At 47.4% G+C, this 17,912-nt stretch overlaps 1 protein-coding gene across 2 annotated transcripts in view; it reads right to left on the reverse strand.

Moving 5' to 3' along the window:
• The window catches only part of med12 (mediator complex subunit 12), a 207,604-nt gene that overhangs the window by 10,670 nt on the left and 179,022 nt on the right, over window positions 1-17,912 (reverse strand). For both annotated transcript variants that reach the window (XM_038776304.1, XM_038776305.1), the window contains exons 38-39: window positions 15,275-15,465; window positions 13,718-13,795 (exon numbers count right to left, since the gene is read on the reverse strand). In XM_038776304.1, coding sequence (XP_038632232.1) covers window positions 13,718-13,795; window positions 15,275-15,465 — 269 coding nt within the window. The remainder of the gene's footprint in view (window positions 1-13,717; window positions 13,796-15,274; window positions 15,466-17,912) is intronic.

Consider the following 17,912-nt stretch of genomic DNA (forward strand, 5'->3'; position numbering starts at 1 on the left):
TTTCCTGAGCGTGATGGGGAGAAAAAACTTTAATCGCCTCCGTAATTTAGTGCAACCTGAGAAGCCAATCATTAAGATGTACAAGCAGATTGTAGGTATTTTGTACGTACATTTTCCGCCAAAACCCTTGGCAATTGCAGAGCACTTTAGATTGCATAAGAGAGGGAGTCACTCACACAGTTCGTGACTGTCCTTAAAAGACTTGCAGAATGTTGTTCGGAGATGTGCTGAATGATACTATTCGGGACAGACTGGCTTGTGGTCTAAGCACCGAAATAATACAGAAACGTTTGCTAACTGAGAGTAATCTTAATCTGCAGAATGCTATGGAAATCACTGTTTCCAACCAGCTGTCTGCAAAGGGACAGCAGCAATTGAGTTTGTGCAGTCAAATACACAAAATGCCTACTGAATTGGCACCCAAGAATCTCGAGATTCGCACACATTAATGATGTGCAAAGTCAGGGCATTCTGCTGCTGAATACTGGTGTAAAGATCAAGGGTGGGATTCTTGATTTCTGAGACTAAGTGCTGACGGCAGCGTGGGAATAGTGGTGTTTTGCGACAGGAGAAACGGCGCAACAGGTGCACCGATTCAGCAATTCTAAATACAGGTTCCATGTAAAACGGCGCCAGATTCGCCGGGTCCGTGATTTCGCACATGAGGCTGACAAGCCGCAGCCACACTTAAACGATCCATCCCCCCACACACACCGTCCCAGTCAACAAGATGGCTGCAAGGAGAGCAGCGCCACGGTTCAGGGACGCTGAACTGGACACCCTCCTGGACGTTGTAGGAGAGAAGGATGATCCTGTACCCTGGCCCGGGAGAAAGGCCGCTAAGCACCACTGTTTGCCGCGCAGGTCGCAGAGGCCATCAGCGCCGTGGGCAATGTCACCTGGACTGGCATCCAGGAAGAAACTGCACGATCAATCTCCCCCCCCCCACCCCAGGAGAAGGCCGTGCCCAACAGCCAGGTGCGGGAGAAGACCGGAGAGGGACTACCAGACCTGCGGCCCCTCATCATGCCCGAGCAGAGGGCACGGGATGTGGTCGGCGGCCTGGAGGAAAGATGGCCGCCGACGTAGAGGTCGTCAGCGGGCGAGCAAGTGAGACCTGCTTAGTTGCAGATCCCCATGACACATGTCTGTGGGACACTATCTGGTGCGTACCAAACATCTAATCTGGTACAGCAGGTGGAAGTAGAAGCAGTCGAGGGGTTGGATGGGCGGAGGGCAGGTCGGCCCCAGAAACCAGCTGTCACGCAGACGGGTCCCGGGCTCCTGGAACATCCAGTCCCAGCCACAGTGCAGATGCAGTCAGAGACCCAGGGGCTGACAGCCGGCTTCCAGCACCTGCAAGTGCAGGTGGAGGAGTCCATCCGCGTGCAGGAGCAGGGGGTGATGCCGGTCATGCGTGCCACCATGCTGACACCGTACGGGGGGGCGTCCGCTATGGGGGCAATGGTGTCGGATATGGGTCAGAGTGTGCAAGGCCTGGGGCATTCTGTGTAGGCGGGGACGAGGCTCAGGACAGGACTGCCTTCTCACAGGCAGACATGTGCCAGAGCCACCTAGACATTGCAGCAGTGCTGCTCGGTATGGCCCAGTCACAGCAGGCGATGGCTGAGAACGTCAGTGGCATTGCCCAGGTGCTGGCCGGCATGGCACAGACACTGGGCAGGGTGGCCCAGTCCCAGTAAGGTGACCCACACTCAGATGGACATGGCCCAGACGCAGAGGGAGTTCACCCAGACCCAGAGGGAGGTGGTCCAGTCGCTGGCTGATGTGACACAAACCCTCAGGGTGGTGACACAGTCGCAGACAGAGATGGTCCACTCCCTGTGCTCCATGGCTGTGAACGTGCAGACTTTGGTCGAGACCAGAGAGGGATTCCAGGACTGGCAGCGGCAGTGGCGGCAGTAGATGGCTCCGCCTGCACCCCCGTCCCATGGAGTAGCCTGGGGGCCATCGGGCACCTCGAGGAGTGAGGATGTGAGGGGCCCGTGCTGTTAACCCCTGCAGGGGAGTTGCCGGAACAGCGCAGCACCTCGGACTCCCCTCCTGCTGTCCCTGGTGCATCTGATGGGCAGAGGGCAGAGCAGGGCGGCACCATGCCGTCCAGGACGCCCGAGCATCGGCTGCATCCATCCAGGCCGGGTCGCCCCAGGAGAAGGCAGCCCTGTCCTGAGCCTCGTCCCCGCCTACACAGAATGCCCCAGGCCTTGCACACTCTGTCGGTTAACAGGGCACGGTGCAGGGCACAGTTGAGTTATAGGGGCCCAGACTGTATATATTTCTCCACAATAAACACCTGTTAACACCATTGAAACCTGCCTCAGTGCTCTGTCTGGGTATGGGCGTGGGCTGGTCAGTGCTGGTCAAGGTAAGTGGGAGACCAGTGTAGGCCACGTGGGTGGACCGTGCTCCACCCCTACCCCCCCAGCACTCCCACCCCAGGGATTCAACAGAACCACGTGATGGACTGGCCAGCTCTCATGCAGGGATCACCCAAGTGGAAAGTGCTACTGTGGGCATGAGTCAGACATTCTCAAACAATGTGGAGCACTGGAGCTCATCGCAGAGCGGCTTGTCATCATTCTCCATCCCATGGACCAGACCCACTGCACTGCCAATCCAGTGCCCCCAGCTGGTCATGCCGCAGGTATGTGTCTTGGGGGGGTGTGCATACAGGCAGTTTTGTGGTGTGGGAGGTGAGGGAGTGTGGGTCTGGGATGGTGGCCTCCATGCCCCTGGCCAGCAAACCCCCTCCCTGCTTCTAGTCGGTGAACCGTGTTGTGAGGAGGATGTCTCGTGCGAGTTGACCCTGGCGATGGCGTTGTGCGGCCTCCCGTGCCTGCCTGGGCCCCATGTCCCGCTCATTGTCCCCCTCTCCCACATCCTCCTCGTCAGACGAGGTCTGCCCATCCTCCTCGACCTCCTCCTCCAGCACATGGCCCCTCTGTTGAGCTACATTGTGGAGGATGCAGCAGGCCACCACGATGCGGGCGACCCTCCCAGCATCATACTGGAGAGCCCCTTCGGAACGGTCTAGGCACCTGAAGCGCATCTTTAGGATGCCGAAGCACCGCTCGACCACACCCCTGGTAGCTGTAAGGGCGGCATTGTAGCAGGTATCCGCAGTCAGTGCCCTCCGCATAGGCGTCATCAGCCACGACCGCAGCGGGTAATCCCTGTTGCCCAGCAACCAGTCCTGCAGCAGGCGGGGTGCCCCTCAAACATGTCGGGGATCACCGAGTGTGCCAATATGAATGAGGCGTGCACACTGCCTGGGTATTGGGCGCAGATGTGCATCTGCTTGTCACAGACCAGCTGGACGTTCATGGAATGGAACCACTTTCTGTTAGTGTACAGCGGCCTGTTATCCGCAGGTGCTCGTTGGGCGACATGCATGCCATCGATCACACCCTGGACCCGTGCATCCTGGTGGGCGCGGTCCACATGGATGTACTGGTCCGCTTGTGCATACAGCGAGTCTGTGTCGGCATGGATGCACTGAAGTCTGAGAGATCCCAGAACGGTCCCCACACAGCGACTAGAACGACCCCATAAAAGTTGAGGGCGACCGTCACCCTGACGGTCACCGGGAGAGGGTGTCCTCCCCTATACCCCTATGGTGCCAAGTGTGCCATTATCTGGCAGGTGTGTCTCACTATCCATCTGCATGCTCGATCCGGCAGGTCCTCGAACGACAAACAGTTGAGGTACACACGGGGCCTCATGTGGTGCCTCCATGGCACCTACTGTTCCTCGGCCGGTTGGGCGGCCGGCCCTCCAGTCTATGCGGCTGCCACCTGCACCTCGGCAGCCCAGTCGTCTGTTGCAGCCTCTGCCTCCTCTTTGAGCGGCCCTCGCTCATGCGGCCGTAGGGCATCCTGCGACCATTACCACAGCGGCCAGCATCACGGGTTGGTGTCCGAATGCCATTCTCTGCAAGGGGTGAAAGGCCAACATGTTAGCATGGTGCATACTCCCGTCCCCATCCAGGTACCATAGGCTACATGGTGGCCCTGGTTGTCACTGCAGGCCCCACCCACGCATGCTCCCCCACCGCACCCCGTCGGTAACGGGCCCCAGTCCTGGCGGCCATCCCTGCTGTCAGGGACACCGTTGGCTGGCACTGCCTTCACTGGCAGCTGCCTTGGGTATGGCACTGGGTGTTGCCCCGCTGGGTGGCTGCCAGTTGGGCGGGGTGCTCGGGGCCGTGGGCACCATTTGTGCGGGGGAGGGGCACCCATACGGCCAGTGTCACTGTGTAGATCCAGGGGCCGGGGTGGGTGGTCAGCAAGATGCCCGGTGTAATGGCGGTCGGTGCCTGGGCACCGCCCCAGTCTCGTGAGGGGGCACCCCGGCTGCTCGGTGTCCAGGCCAGGAGCCCGCATTCACCACGCCGGCGTCTGAAGCTATTCTCTGCACAATCGCGTTTCGCGATTTTGCCGTTAGCAAACGGAGAATCTCGCCCCAGCTATGTGAAAGCTGTAATATTAAAGGACACTGAGTGCATCTGCAGGAAGAAAATGCAAGCTCTAAGTAAAAATAAAAATGAGGGCAGCATTTAAACAAAGTAAGAGGAGGAATGCCAATTCTGTACAAAAGGATCAAGGAAAACGAAGCAACTCAGAGGAGGCATTATCACTGAACATGCTAGCCATTGATGGGTCTACACACTAATACTGGATCACTCCATTGCTGGATGGACAGCCAAGTAAGGATAGAAGTTAACATTGGAGCAGCAGTCTTGTTGGTGCCAGAGACCGTCTACATAAAGAAACTTAAACATATTCCCTTCAAGCCATCAAGAATAGTGCTGAAGACATGCACGGAAGTGGTTTCATTGAAGCACCGCACTGAAGTAGCTGTGCAACTGAATTGGCAAATGGCAGCTTTGTCTCTACATGTAATAAAGGGAAATAAATCCAGCGTTGATGGAGAAGATTTGACTGAACTGAGCCAAAGTCAACAAGATGACCAAAGGAGAATGCGGCCTCGCGAATATTTTAAAGAAGCACATTATTGCGTTTGATGGTGAATCAGGGAGCATGAAATGTATTGGTTAAGTTAAAACAAAAGAAGGAAGCCAAGCAAAATACCTGAAGGCAAGATCTCCACCATATAATGATAATCTTTATTAGTGTCACAAGTAGGCTCACATTAACATTGCAATTAAGTTACTGTGAAAATCCCCTAGTTGTCACTCAACGGCACCTGTTCGGTTACACGGAGGGAGAATTCAGAATGTCCACTTCACCTAACAAGCATGTCTTTCGGGACTTGTGGGAGGAAATTGGAGCACCCGGAGGAAACCCACACAGACATGGGGAGGACATGCAGACTCCACACAGGCAGTGACCCAAGCCGGGAATCGAACCCGGTTCTCTGGTGCTATGAAGCAACAGTGCTAACCACTGTCCTTCAGGCCAAAGGTGGAAGCTGATTTAGGGTGGCCTGTTAAGGGAAGCTGAGAATGAGTCACTCCAATAGTTCCAGTCATCAAGAACGATGGATCTGTAAGGATTTGTGAGAACTTCGAAGTCACCATAAATCCAGTCTTATGTGCTGAATGGTACCCATTACCTCACATTGATGATTTGTTTGCGGGATTGGCAGGAGACTAAAATTTCGGCAAAACTGATCTGAGGCAAGCTTACTTACAGATGAGTGAATACAAGAAGTCACAGGAAATTGTGACACATAAAGACCTGCTCTAGTACCAAAGATTGCCGACTGGTATCACATCAGCTCCTACACTGTTTCAAAGAGCAATGGATCATCAGATCCTGAGTGGAGTCCATTGCTATCTGGGTGACATCCTAGTCAGTAGAAGAGATGAAGAGGAATACCTTTGAAATCTGGATGCCACTCTCGAGAGAATGGGAGACTATGGGCTGAGAGTGCATAAGGACAAATGTGAGTTCTTCCAATCCTCCACTGAGTATTCGGAACATGTGATCGATGCCACTGGCCTTCACAAATCTCCTTCAAAGGTTAAGGCCATGGCAGAGGCGCCTGCACCTCAAAATATTAACCAGTTACAATCCTTCCTGGATTGTTGAACTACTATGGAAGACTTGACACAAACTTGGCAATAATTTTGAAACCATTACATAACCTCTTGTGCCAGAACAAGAAGTGGAAGTGGTAATTTCAATGCAATAACGCTTTGGTGCAGGTCAAAGAAGCGATACTTAAATCTGAAGTTCTCACAAACTTACACTTATCTTGCAATGATATTGGGTGAAGAAAGGCCCATTGTTTTTGCTTCTCGAACCTTGAGTAAAGCTGAAAGTAACTATGCAGAGATTGAACGGGAAACATTAGGGATCCTTTTTGGAGTAAAGAAATTCCATCAATTCATGTACGGGAGAAAGTTCACATAGTTGACCAACCATTGTCCATTAACAACCATTTTTGGATGACACAGGGGAATTCCATCACTTGCCACAAGTAGAATGCAAAGATGGGCATTTTGTTAGCCTGTACATACTTTTCCATTAAATACCAACAGTAAAATCTACATGGTAATATGGATGGATTTTCAATATTAACACTGCCAGGTTACGTCAGACTGCTTAAATGGGAATATCTTCTACTTTGAACAATTAGACAACACATCACTAAAGAAGTGAGGAAACATACTTGGAGTGATCCGATACTCTCAGAAGTGATGGATATCATATTACAAGGGAAGACTTCGGAACTAGTACTTAACCTGAAACCCTACTACTGCAAGAAATTGGAGCAGTCAGTACTGTCAAGATGTCTTCTATGGGGGCTCAGAATTATTATTTCGCCACCACCGAGGAAACGGATGCTAGAGAAGCTATATGAGGGCTGTCTCAGAGTTCTACGCAGGAAAAAAGTATTGACAAGTTATTTCAGGTGGCCTGCACTGGATGCAGAAATTGAAGAGAAAGCTAGAGTATGTTCTTCCTGTGCGAGGGCAAGACATCTGCAACCCTTCGCCTCGGTGCACCATAAGAATGGCCTGAAGCTGCTTGGCAATGTGTGCATGTGGATTTTGCAGGACCTTTTGAAGGACATACGTTCTTGGGAACAGTCGATGCTCACACCAAGTAGCCAGAGGTCACTGTGATGAAATCTACCTCATTGGACAGGACTGAGAAGCTTGGAGAAGTATTTACCTGTTTTGGATTCCCTGAACAAGTGGTAAGCGACAATGGACCTCAATTTGTCTAAAGAATTCTAAGGTTTCTTACAAGAGAATGGTTTTCAGCATATTAAGTCCTCACTGTACCACAATGATGTGACTGTATGAGCAGAATGTTTCGTCCAAATTATGAAGCATACCTTGAGAGCAACCAGGGAATGAGATTCGCTGATCAAATGTCTTAACAAGTTCCCACTGGCGTTTGGGATACCGCACATTCCAAAACCAAGACCACTCCTGCATTACTAATGATGAAAAGGCAACTGCATTCTGCATTCGATCTGTTGAAATCTCCGAAAACTAAAGAGATTGTACGACAGCAAGTACAAATGGTGGGAAAGCAAGGCAAAGCAATGAGTTTTCCAACAAAGACAAGGAAATTTGGCTCGGAATTACTCCACAGGGGAGAAATGGGTTTGTGCCACAATCCTTGCACAGACTGGACCTGTTTCTTCTACTGTCCAGGTCAGAGATGATGTTATCTGGAGGAGACATGCAGACTAGTTACTGTCTCGAAGAACAAAATCGGGGCCTGCAGAAAATTCAGTCATGGCTTGACCTTTCCGACTACCCGACACTAACTGGCACTGTTGAGGAAAGCAACACCTCACCTTCTGATCAGACACAGGGAAAACCTCAAGTGCCTATGTCAATGCCGGTTAAACCAAACACTGATGAGGTTAGTATAAAGACAGAAACAGAAAATCAGAGGTTACCACCAGTGTAAAGAAGACGTCAGAGGTTTGCCATCAATAGTTCAAAGAGCGATGACCTCCAGACCTTAATCTGAATTATTAACTATTGTTCATGTTGAACTTGTTGGGGAAGTTCAATTTAGGGGAGGGGGAGGAAATGTTATCATAGAATGATAGAATTTACAGTGCAGAAGGAGGCCATTCGGCCCATTGAAACTGCACCGGCCATTGGAAAGAGCACCCTACTTAAGCCCACGTTTCCTCACCCTATCCCTGTAACCCCACCTAACCTTTCTGGACACTAAGGGGCAATTTAGCATGGTCAATTCCTCTAACCTGCACATATTTGGACTGTGGGAGGAAACCGGAGCACCCGGAGGAAACCAGCGTAGACACGGGGAGAACGTAAAAACTTCACACAGTCAGCCCCCCCGAGGCCAGAATTGAACCCAGGTCCCTGGAGCTGTCAGGCAGCAGTGCTAACCACTGTACCACCTATACGTAGCAAGACCTGGACAACATGTATGTATTTGCATTAATTCTCATAAGCTCCAGCATCCACCATCTCAATTTTTCTGCCCAATAATAAGCAAATCTCAAAGAAAATAATATTTACATTTATATAGTGCTCATCAAGTCTCGGTGTATCATATCCAAATATCACTTCCAAACTGTAGTCAGGAGATCTTTATCTTATCACAAGATAAATATGGACAAGGCAGCCATTTGGATTAGTTTAATTAATTAATTCAGAGACAGACAGTAAATTCAATCCACGCATTATGTTTCTTAAATAACCGCAGCGATTTCACCTCTACTATTCCACTGTGAAGTCCTGTTGCATGTCCTTTAAGGTTTTCCTTGGGTTTTGGTGAGTAGAGCCAAACACAGCACTTGAGATGCGGTCTGGTCACCAAATATTGTTCGAGCATGTCTTTTAGTGTACAGTTTTAAATGAGTAGTTCAGCATTCTACTTGTTTGGCTAAATCCTGCTCGTGATGACAGGCTAAGATGAGAGCTAAGTCTATCGGGATCAATCTTTTGCAACTTCAGCATTTGCTGTTTTGGCACATTCACGGAATGTGCCATTTTTCCTTTCCATAGGCAATCCTAGTGCTGAGTGGATGATCCGTCTCGGCCTCCAGCATTACAGATGACATCAAGGCAGCATTTTACCAAGCATGGCATCAAAAAACTAGCAAAACTGGAGTCAATGAGAATCAGCGGGGAAACTCTCCACTGGATGGAGTCATACCTGGCAGCAAGGAAGATGGATGTGGTTATTGGAGGTCATCAAATTCCAGGACATCACTGCAGGAGTTCCTCAGGGCAGTGTCCTAGGCCCAACCATCATCAGCTGCGTTATCAATGACCTTCTCTCTATTATAAGGTCAAAAGTGAGGATGTTCGCTAATGATTGCAGAATATTCAGTATCATTCGCAAGGCCTCAGATGCTGAAACAGTCCATGTCCATAAGTAGAATACCTGGACAACATTCAGGCTTGGGCTGATAAGTCACAGGTGCCAGACAACGACCATCTTCACAAGAGATAATCCAACAATCTCCCCAAGACATTCATTGCCAGTACTATCATTCCTAGTACTATCATTGCTGAATCCCCAACTATCAACTTCCTGGGTGTTATCATTGACCAGAAACTGAACTGGACCAGCCATGCAAATATTGTGGCTATCAGAGCAGGTCAGGAGCTGGGAATTCAGTCCAGTGTAGATCCAATTCAGGTGGGAGCTATAAAATAAATGGCAGAACCATCAGGAGCATAGAGACAGAGAGAGATCTGGGTGTGTAGGTCCACAGATCCTTAAACGTAGCAGCACATGTGGAAATGGTGGTAAAGAAAGCATATGGCATGCTTGCCTTCATAGGATTGGGTATCGAATATAAAAGCTCAAAAATTATGTTACAGTTATATAGAATGTTGGTTAGGCCACATTTGGTATACTGTGTCCAATTCAGACATAGACTTCTGAGACTGTATAAGGCTCTGGTCAGATCCCATGTGGAATATTGTGAGCAGTTTTGAGCCCCGCATCTATGGAAGGATGTGCTGGCCTTGGAAGGGGTCCAGGGGAGGTTCACAAGAAATATACCTGGAATGAAGGGCTTGTCGTATGAGGAACGGTTGGGGACTCTGGGTCTGTACTCGAGTTTAGAAGGATGAGGAGGGAGATCTTACTAAAACTTAGAGGATACGGCAAGTCCTGGATAGAATGGATGTGGAGAGGATGCTTCCACTAGTAGGAAAAACCAGAACCAGAGGACACAACCTCAGACTAAAGGGACGATCCTGTAAAACAGAGATGAGGAGGAATTTGTTCAGCCAGAGGTTGTCGAATCTATGGAGTTCTTTGCCGCAGAAAGCTGTGGAAGCCAAATCAGAGTGTCTTTAAGACAGAGATAGATAGGTTTTTGATTAATATGGGGATCAGGGGTTATGGGGAGAAGGCAGGAGAATGGGGATGAGAAAAATATCAGCCATGATTGAATGGCGGAGCAGATTCGATGGGCTGAGTGGCCTAATTCTGCTCCTATGTCTTATGGTCACCTCCTGACTCCCTAAACCGGTCCACCATCTGCTAAGTACAAGTCAAGGCTCATGGAATACTCTCTTCTTGCCTGGATGAGTGCAGCTTTAACAACACTCAAGAAGCTCCACACCATCGCGAAAAAGCAGTCCGCTTGATTGAAACCCATCCACTTTCAATATCCACTCACTCCATCACTGACGCACAGTGGCAGTACTGTGTACCATCAACAAGATTCACTGCAGCAACTCACCAAAGCTCATTCCAATGAACCTTCCAAACCTGCGACCTCTGCCACCTAGAAGGACATGGGCAGCATATGCATGGGAACACCTCCACCTACAGGTTCCCCTCCAAGTAACACACCATCCTAACTTGGAACTATACTGGCCATTCCTTCATTGCCTCTGGGTCAAAATCCTGGAACTCCCTCACCAACAGCACGGTGGGTATACCGACACCACATGGACCACAGCGTTCAAGAAGGCAGCTGACCAGCAACTTCTCAAGGGCAATTGGGGGTGGGCAGTAAAAATGCTGGCCTAGTCAGTGATGCCCACATCCTGAGAAATAATTTTAAAAACACTTCATACTCAACTGTATTAAATTTAGTTTAAAATTGGTACAGCCGCTTACATCATTTCTATGAATTACCGAGTTGGCACCTCAGCATTAATTGTCCCATGAGTTTGATCCTCCTTCTCCTTCAGGTATCATGCCCTAACAGGGTGTTGGAGATCATGGACCTCCATGGAGTGGTCCATGACGATGCTTGACAAAGCAGTGCAGTGATTTGCCATTAGCTTCTGCAGCATGGCTGACCATGAAACTGTCCCAGATTTTACATCCGTTAGCTGCCAGATTGACAATCAACCTGTTCGACCACACTCTACACCCACATTACATGGCAACCTGGAGGTTATGGCCCAGTGGTAAGGAAGCTACCACCGCACCACAAGACCTCTCTCCTGATTTTGATATCATTTGCGAATTTAATCAATTTGCATTCGAGTTTGTGAATCAATTTTGTTTATTGAAATTAGAAAGTGGTGATCCTAAAATCAATATTTATTCTTTCCTAACTGCATTGAGCACTATCTATGGATTACAACCTTTGACAAATTTCTTTCCATTCCTAAAATTTACCCTGATGCTCCATGACCCTGAGCTTAACTAAAAAGCATTTCGTTCAGATCTTTATCCAAAGTTTTTTTTGGATGGGTACAATGTATTGTAAGCCTTTCAAAATTCAGTTGCGTCACAAAAAGAAAATTCAGAATATGGGCCAGATAGCTCCGTTCTCAGTCCATGTTGACATGGATCAGATAACCCTCAAGTTTAGTCCTGTAAATTGATCTCTTTACTGAAGTTTGCATTTGCTTTGTTGAACATTAGTTTGCTCCCAGTCTATCTGCAGCTCCCCAGTATTCAGCGGCTCCTTTGGTTCACTCATAATGACCATAAATCACTTATAAATCTCTTTCACTGTCACTTCTGGCACTTGGGTGAAAACCCAAAGATACTGATGATTCAGATTATTGATTAATGTTAAGGTACTGAATTTTTTTTTTACTGTTATCATTTATATCTACAGCTATACCTTTTTTCAGGTCTTTCTTTGCTTCTTGGACTTTTAATGTATATTTCCATCATTATTTAATTGAAGGCTTTCAGTTTTTCCGGGATGATATATAGAGACTATTCCCCCTCATTATCTTAACTTATTTATATTAATTTTCTTAAGGTGACATTTGTTTGGATTAAACCTGACCATCCCAAGTAAGAATTTCCTATTTTTGTTCAGTGATTACCCTCTATTAGGCTCAATTTGCTTTTTATTTTTAAAATTCTTTTATGGGATGTATGTGTTGCTAGCTAGGCCAGCATTTTAATTATCCACCCCTAATTGCCCTTGAGAAGGCAGTGGTGAGCCATGTTTTTGAATTGCTGCATTCCATGTGGTCTAAGTACACCCACCTTGCTGTTAGGGAGTTCCAGGATTTTGACCCATCGACAGTAAGAAAACGGTGATATAATTCCAAGTCAGGATAATGTGTGGCTTGGAAGGGAACTTACAGGTGATAGTGTACCCAAGCATCTGTTGCCCATGTCCTTCTAGGTGCTAGAAATTGTGGGTTTGGTATGTGCTGCCTAAGGAGCCTTGGTGAGTTGCTGCAGCGCATCGTGTAGATGGTACACACAGCTGTCATTGTGTGTTGGTGGTTGAGGCAGTGGATGTTGAAGGTGGTGAATGGGGTGCCAATCAAGCTGGCTGATTTGTCCTTGGTGTCAACCTTCTTGAGTCTTGGTGGAGCTGCACTCATCCAGGCAAGTGGAGACACTGCCATCTTGTGCCTTGTAGATGGTGGACAGGCTGTGGGGAGTCAGATGAGTTACTCCCCACAGCATTCCCAGCCTCTGACCTGCTCTTTTAGCCACAGTATTTATATGGCTGATCCAGTTGAATTTCTGGTCAATGGTAACCCCCAAGATATTGAGGAGTTGGGGGCTAATCAGTGGTAATGCAATTTTTGGCCAAGGGAAGATGGTTGGACTTTCTCTTATTGGAAGATGGTAATTGCCTGGCACAAATGTTATTTCCTGCTCATCAGCTCAAGCCTGAATGTTCTCCAGGTTTTCTTGCATTTAATGTTGCAACTCACCTGATGAAGGAGCTGCGCTCCGAAAGCTAGCGATTTGAAACAAACCTGTTGGACTTTAACCAGGTGATAAGACTTCTTATTGTTGCATATAGGCACAGACTGCTTCAGTGTCTGAAGAGTTGCAAATGGTGCTGAACATTGTGCAATCATCAGTAAGCAACCTCACTTCGGACCTTGTGATGGAGGGAAGGTCATTGATGAAACAGCTGAAGATTGTGCCTAGGGCACTATCCGGAGGAACTCCTACAGCGATGCCGGCGCTGTGACCAACAATAACATCCAGCTTCTTTGTATGATTGCCAGGTATGATTGCAACCAATGAAAAGTTCCACCCACCCCCCAATTTCCATTGACTTCAAGCTTTGCTACAGCTCCTTGATACCATACTTGGTCAAATGTTACCTTGAAATCAAGGGCAGTCACTCACAAATAATGAGTAAATCTGTGGAAAAATGCACCATAAAAGAGCCATTGAGAACATTGTCATGTGTCTGTTCTGTCCCAAATTTGCATAACTTTTCTATCAGAGCGAACGGATTGCCTGGAGCTAGCATCTAGAATTACAGTGCAGTTAAGTAAAGATGCCTTTGGATGGTGGGCTAAGATAAAAATATCACATACCTGGGCTTGTGACATAGGACCATACTGCGGAGCTGGATTTGCTTGACGAACCTGCTGCCCATACATTCCACTGGAATTCTGGGGAGGATGGGGAGAAAGAAAATTTAGAAATGCATAGGGTTTAATCTTTAGCCATATTTGGCACAACTGTACCTGACAAATGAAAGCCAAAGAATTTCACATGAGCCTGATTTCACAGTGGTTTCATAAAATAACTGCTTATTACAAAGTGCATTTCACCAGTCATCTGCTCTTGCTCTTAATTTATTGGCTGCACTTTTCCCAGTATGTACATCAAATAAAAGGATTTAAAAAAAAGACAACTCCAATTTTTTTTAGGCACAGGGACAAGCCTATGGAACTATATTGTGGAACAGAAAATTTGCCAGGATCCTAACTAGACAGGGACACATGGCTGATTTTAGATGCATTTTCAAGTTAACTCTTCTGCAAAGAAATGTGAATGCAACAAGAACGAAAATAAAAAGGCAAAGCCCGCTAAATACAATATGTTGTTGCATCAACATACAATAGTGTCTATTATATAGCATAGATTAATTCGTACAACCACCTACAGATTGGAGACCTCTCAATGCCATACAGCTCCCTTGCTGTTCGTCCCTTTACAGTAAGAATACGGTATCTGGTCCATTTTTATCATTGAGCTCCTCCATTATTATACATGTTGATTCATATAAATGAAGCCCTCATATGCAAGACAGGACTCCGTTTGCAGATGTTAGTTTGGCACCTATGCAGCAGAAAGAGTGCCATACAGTTGAGATTTCCACATCAAGCAGCTGCCTTCAAAATATATCTTGCGAGCAAAGAACTCTGATATCAAGATGCCTTAGAATCAAAGAAGGATACATACATAGAAACATACATAAGAAATTGAAGTAGGAGACCATTCGGTCTTCTGAGTCTGCTCTGCCATTCGTTATGATCATGGCTGATCATCAAGTTCAATACTCTGATTCCACCTTCCCCCATATGCCTTGATCCCTTTAACCGCAAGAGCTATATCTAATTCCTTATTAAAATTACACAATGTTTTCACCTCATCTACTTTCTGTGGTAAAGTATTCCACAGATTCACCACTCTCTAGGCGAAGAAATTTTTCCTCACCTCAGTCCTAAAAGGTTTACCCCTTATCCTCAAACTATGACCCCCTAGTTCTGGACTCCCCCACCAGCGGGAACATTCTTTCTGAAACCACCCGGTCTAATTCTGTTAGAAGTTTATAAGTTTCTACGAGATCCCCCCTCACTCTTCTAAACTCCAATGACTATAATCCGACCATCTCTTGTCTCTCCTCATATGACAGTCCTGCCATCCCAGGAATCAGCCTGGCAAACCTTTGCTGCAATCCCTCCATTGCAAGAACATCCTTCCTCAGATAAGGACACCAAAACTACACTCAAACCTCAAGGTGTGGCCTCCCCAATGCCCTATACAATTGTAGTAAACAGCACAGAAGGAGGCCATTCCACCCACAGTGCCTTTGCCAGGTCTTTGGTAGAGCTTTGTTTCGAACGCCTCCTACCCATACTCACCAGTCTGGCTTGTAGCTGCTGTCGGAGAATTTGTGCCTGTTGTTGTTTGTATTGGGGAGGTTTGTACAGTGATGGATCCATCATTCCACCCATAGGGGGCATCACTGTGCTGTACGTTGGGCGATTCTGCATTATTTTGGAGAAAGAAGGTCGTACCGATCTGTACGGGATTGTATCTAACCTGGGTCCACCTACATGTAAAACAAAGTGATTAAAACAGACAATATTATAATTTCTATTTTTAGTGCCTAACTGGCTTGAAACTTGCATGTGAACTCCAGCAAATACATACGAAATGATAGCTTTCTTTTTTAACATTGTCTTTATATTGGACTCAAGAATTGTGATTTGCTGATCACCTCCCTACATAGTCTTCTCAAAAGTCTTAAAGCTGTTTTATTTATGCAGTCTAGGTAGAGATGCAAAACTGAATTTTTCACCCTTCCTGCTTTGTTTTGTTCCACCTCCTGATAAAAGCTTGCCACTAATCAGATAAATAAAGTCCCAGCAAACGGTGCGAGTAGAAACTTATACAATCATAGAATTTACAGTGCAGGAGGAGGCCATTTGGCCCATTGGGTCTGCACCGGCTCTTGGAAAGAGCACTCTACTTAAGCCCATGCCTCCACCCTACCCCCATAATCCAGTAATCCCACCTAATTTTTTTGGACACGAAGGGCAATTTATCATGGCCAATCCACCTAACCTGCACATCTTTAGACTGTGGGAGAAAACTGGAGCACCCGGAGGAAACCCACGCAACCACCAGGAGACACCGCACAGGCATTGACCCAAGCCAGGAATCGAACCTTGGATCCTTGAGCCGTGAAACAACTGTGCTAACCACTGTGCTACCATGCTGCCCTTAGATATATGCCCTAAATAGAGGACTCTGCAGTCCTGCCACAGTTCATCACATGAACTGTGGTGGATAATTAACCAACTCACTGGAGGAGGAAGCTCCACAAATATCCACATTCTCAATGATGGGGGAACCCAGCACATCTGTGCAACAGATAAGGCTGACATAGAACATAGAACAGTATAGTACAGGCCCTTCGACCCACGATGTTGTGCCGACCATTTATCCTAATCTAAGATCAACCTAATTTTCACCCCTTCAATTTACTGATGTATTTGCAATAATCGTCAGCCACAAGTGCCGTGTGGATTATCCACCTCAGCCTCCTCCGGAGGTCCCCAGCATCACAGACATCAGTTCACTTTGATTCACTCCATGTGATATCAAGAAATGTTTGAAGGCACTGGATACTGGAAAGGCTATGGTCCCTGACAATATTCCAGGGATATTCCTGATGACTTGTGCTCCAGGACTTGCTGTGCCCACAGCCAAGCTGTTACGGTACAGCTACAACACTGGCATCTACCTGGCAATGTAGAAAATTGCCCAGGTATGCCATGTACCCAGGAAACACAACAAATTCAATCCAGCCAATTAGTGCTGCATCAGTCTACTCTTGGTCATCAGCAAAGTGATGGAAGGGGGCATCAACAGTGATATCAAGCAGATATAAGGGGGGGGGGGTTAAGGGAAAGAGGGAGGCGAGGGAGTTGATTAAGGTGGGAAACAATTAGCGGGGATGGGGGACAGGGGAACTGTGTATGTGAACCATGTTGTCTGGGTTTGATTGTTGGTTGGGTGGGTGGGTGTTATTTGATCTGTTGTTTTTTTTCCTCTTGAAAATTGTTGTTAAAAATTATATATGCCTTAATAAAAATATATTTTTTAAAAAAGTGATATCAAGCACCTATTTAGCAATAACCTGCTCACAGACACTCAGTTTGGGTTCTGCCAAAGACACTCCACTCCTGACCTCATTACAGCCTTGGTTCAAAGATGGACAAGAGCTGAATGCTAGAGGTAAGGTGAAAATGGCTGCCCTTGACATCAAGGCAGTATTTGACCGAGTATGGCATCAAGGAGCTTGAGCAAAACAATGCTAGAGGTAAGGTGAAAATGGCTGCCCTTGACATCTAGGCAGTATTTGACCGAGTATGGCATCAAGGAGCTTGAGCAAAACCGGAGTAATTGGGAATCTGGGGAAAACTGGTTGGAGTCATACATATTTGGCACAAAGGAGAATCAACAATCCCTCCAGTGCAGAAAGAGACTATTCAGCCCATCTAGTATGGAGCACTCCCCCTAGGCTCACACCCGCACCCTATCCCCGTAACTCAGTCATCTCACCTAACCTTTTGGACACTATGGGGCAATTTAGCATGGTCATTCACCTAACCTGCCATCTTTGGACTGTTGTGGTGGTTGGATGTCAGTCATCCAACCACTGACAAGTGGCAATAACATTCATGCCACACAAGTGCCAAGCAATGGCCACCTCCAGCAAGATAGGATCGAACCATCGCCCCTTGACATTACCACAGCAGAATGGGTTACCACTGACCAGAAACTGAAGTAGACTAGCCATATAAATACTGTGGCTATCATGGCAGGTCAGAGGCTAGGAACCCTGCGGCGAGTAACCCACCTCCTGACCCCACAAAGCCTGTCCACCATCTGCAAGGTACAAGTTAGGTATGTAATGGAATACTCTCCATTTCTCTGGATGAGTGCCGCTCCGACAGTACTCATGACACCATTCAGGACAAAGCAGCTCTC

The sequence above is a fragment of the Scyliorhinus canicula genome, chromosome 17 (genome assembly GCF_902713615.1).
Source record: "Scyliorhinus canicula chromosome 17, sScyCan1.1, whole genome shotgun sequence".
In the NCBI taxonomy this organism is placed as follows: Eukaryota; Metazoa; Chordata; class Chondrichthyes; order Carcharhiniformes; family Scyliorhinidae; genus Scyliorhinus; species Scyliorhinus canicula.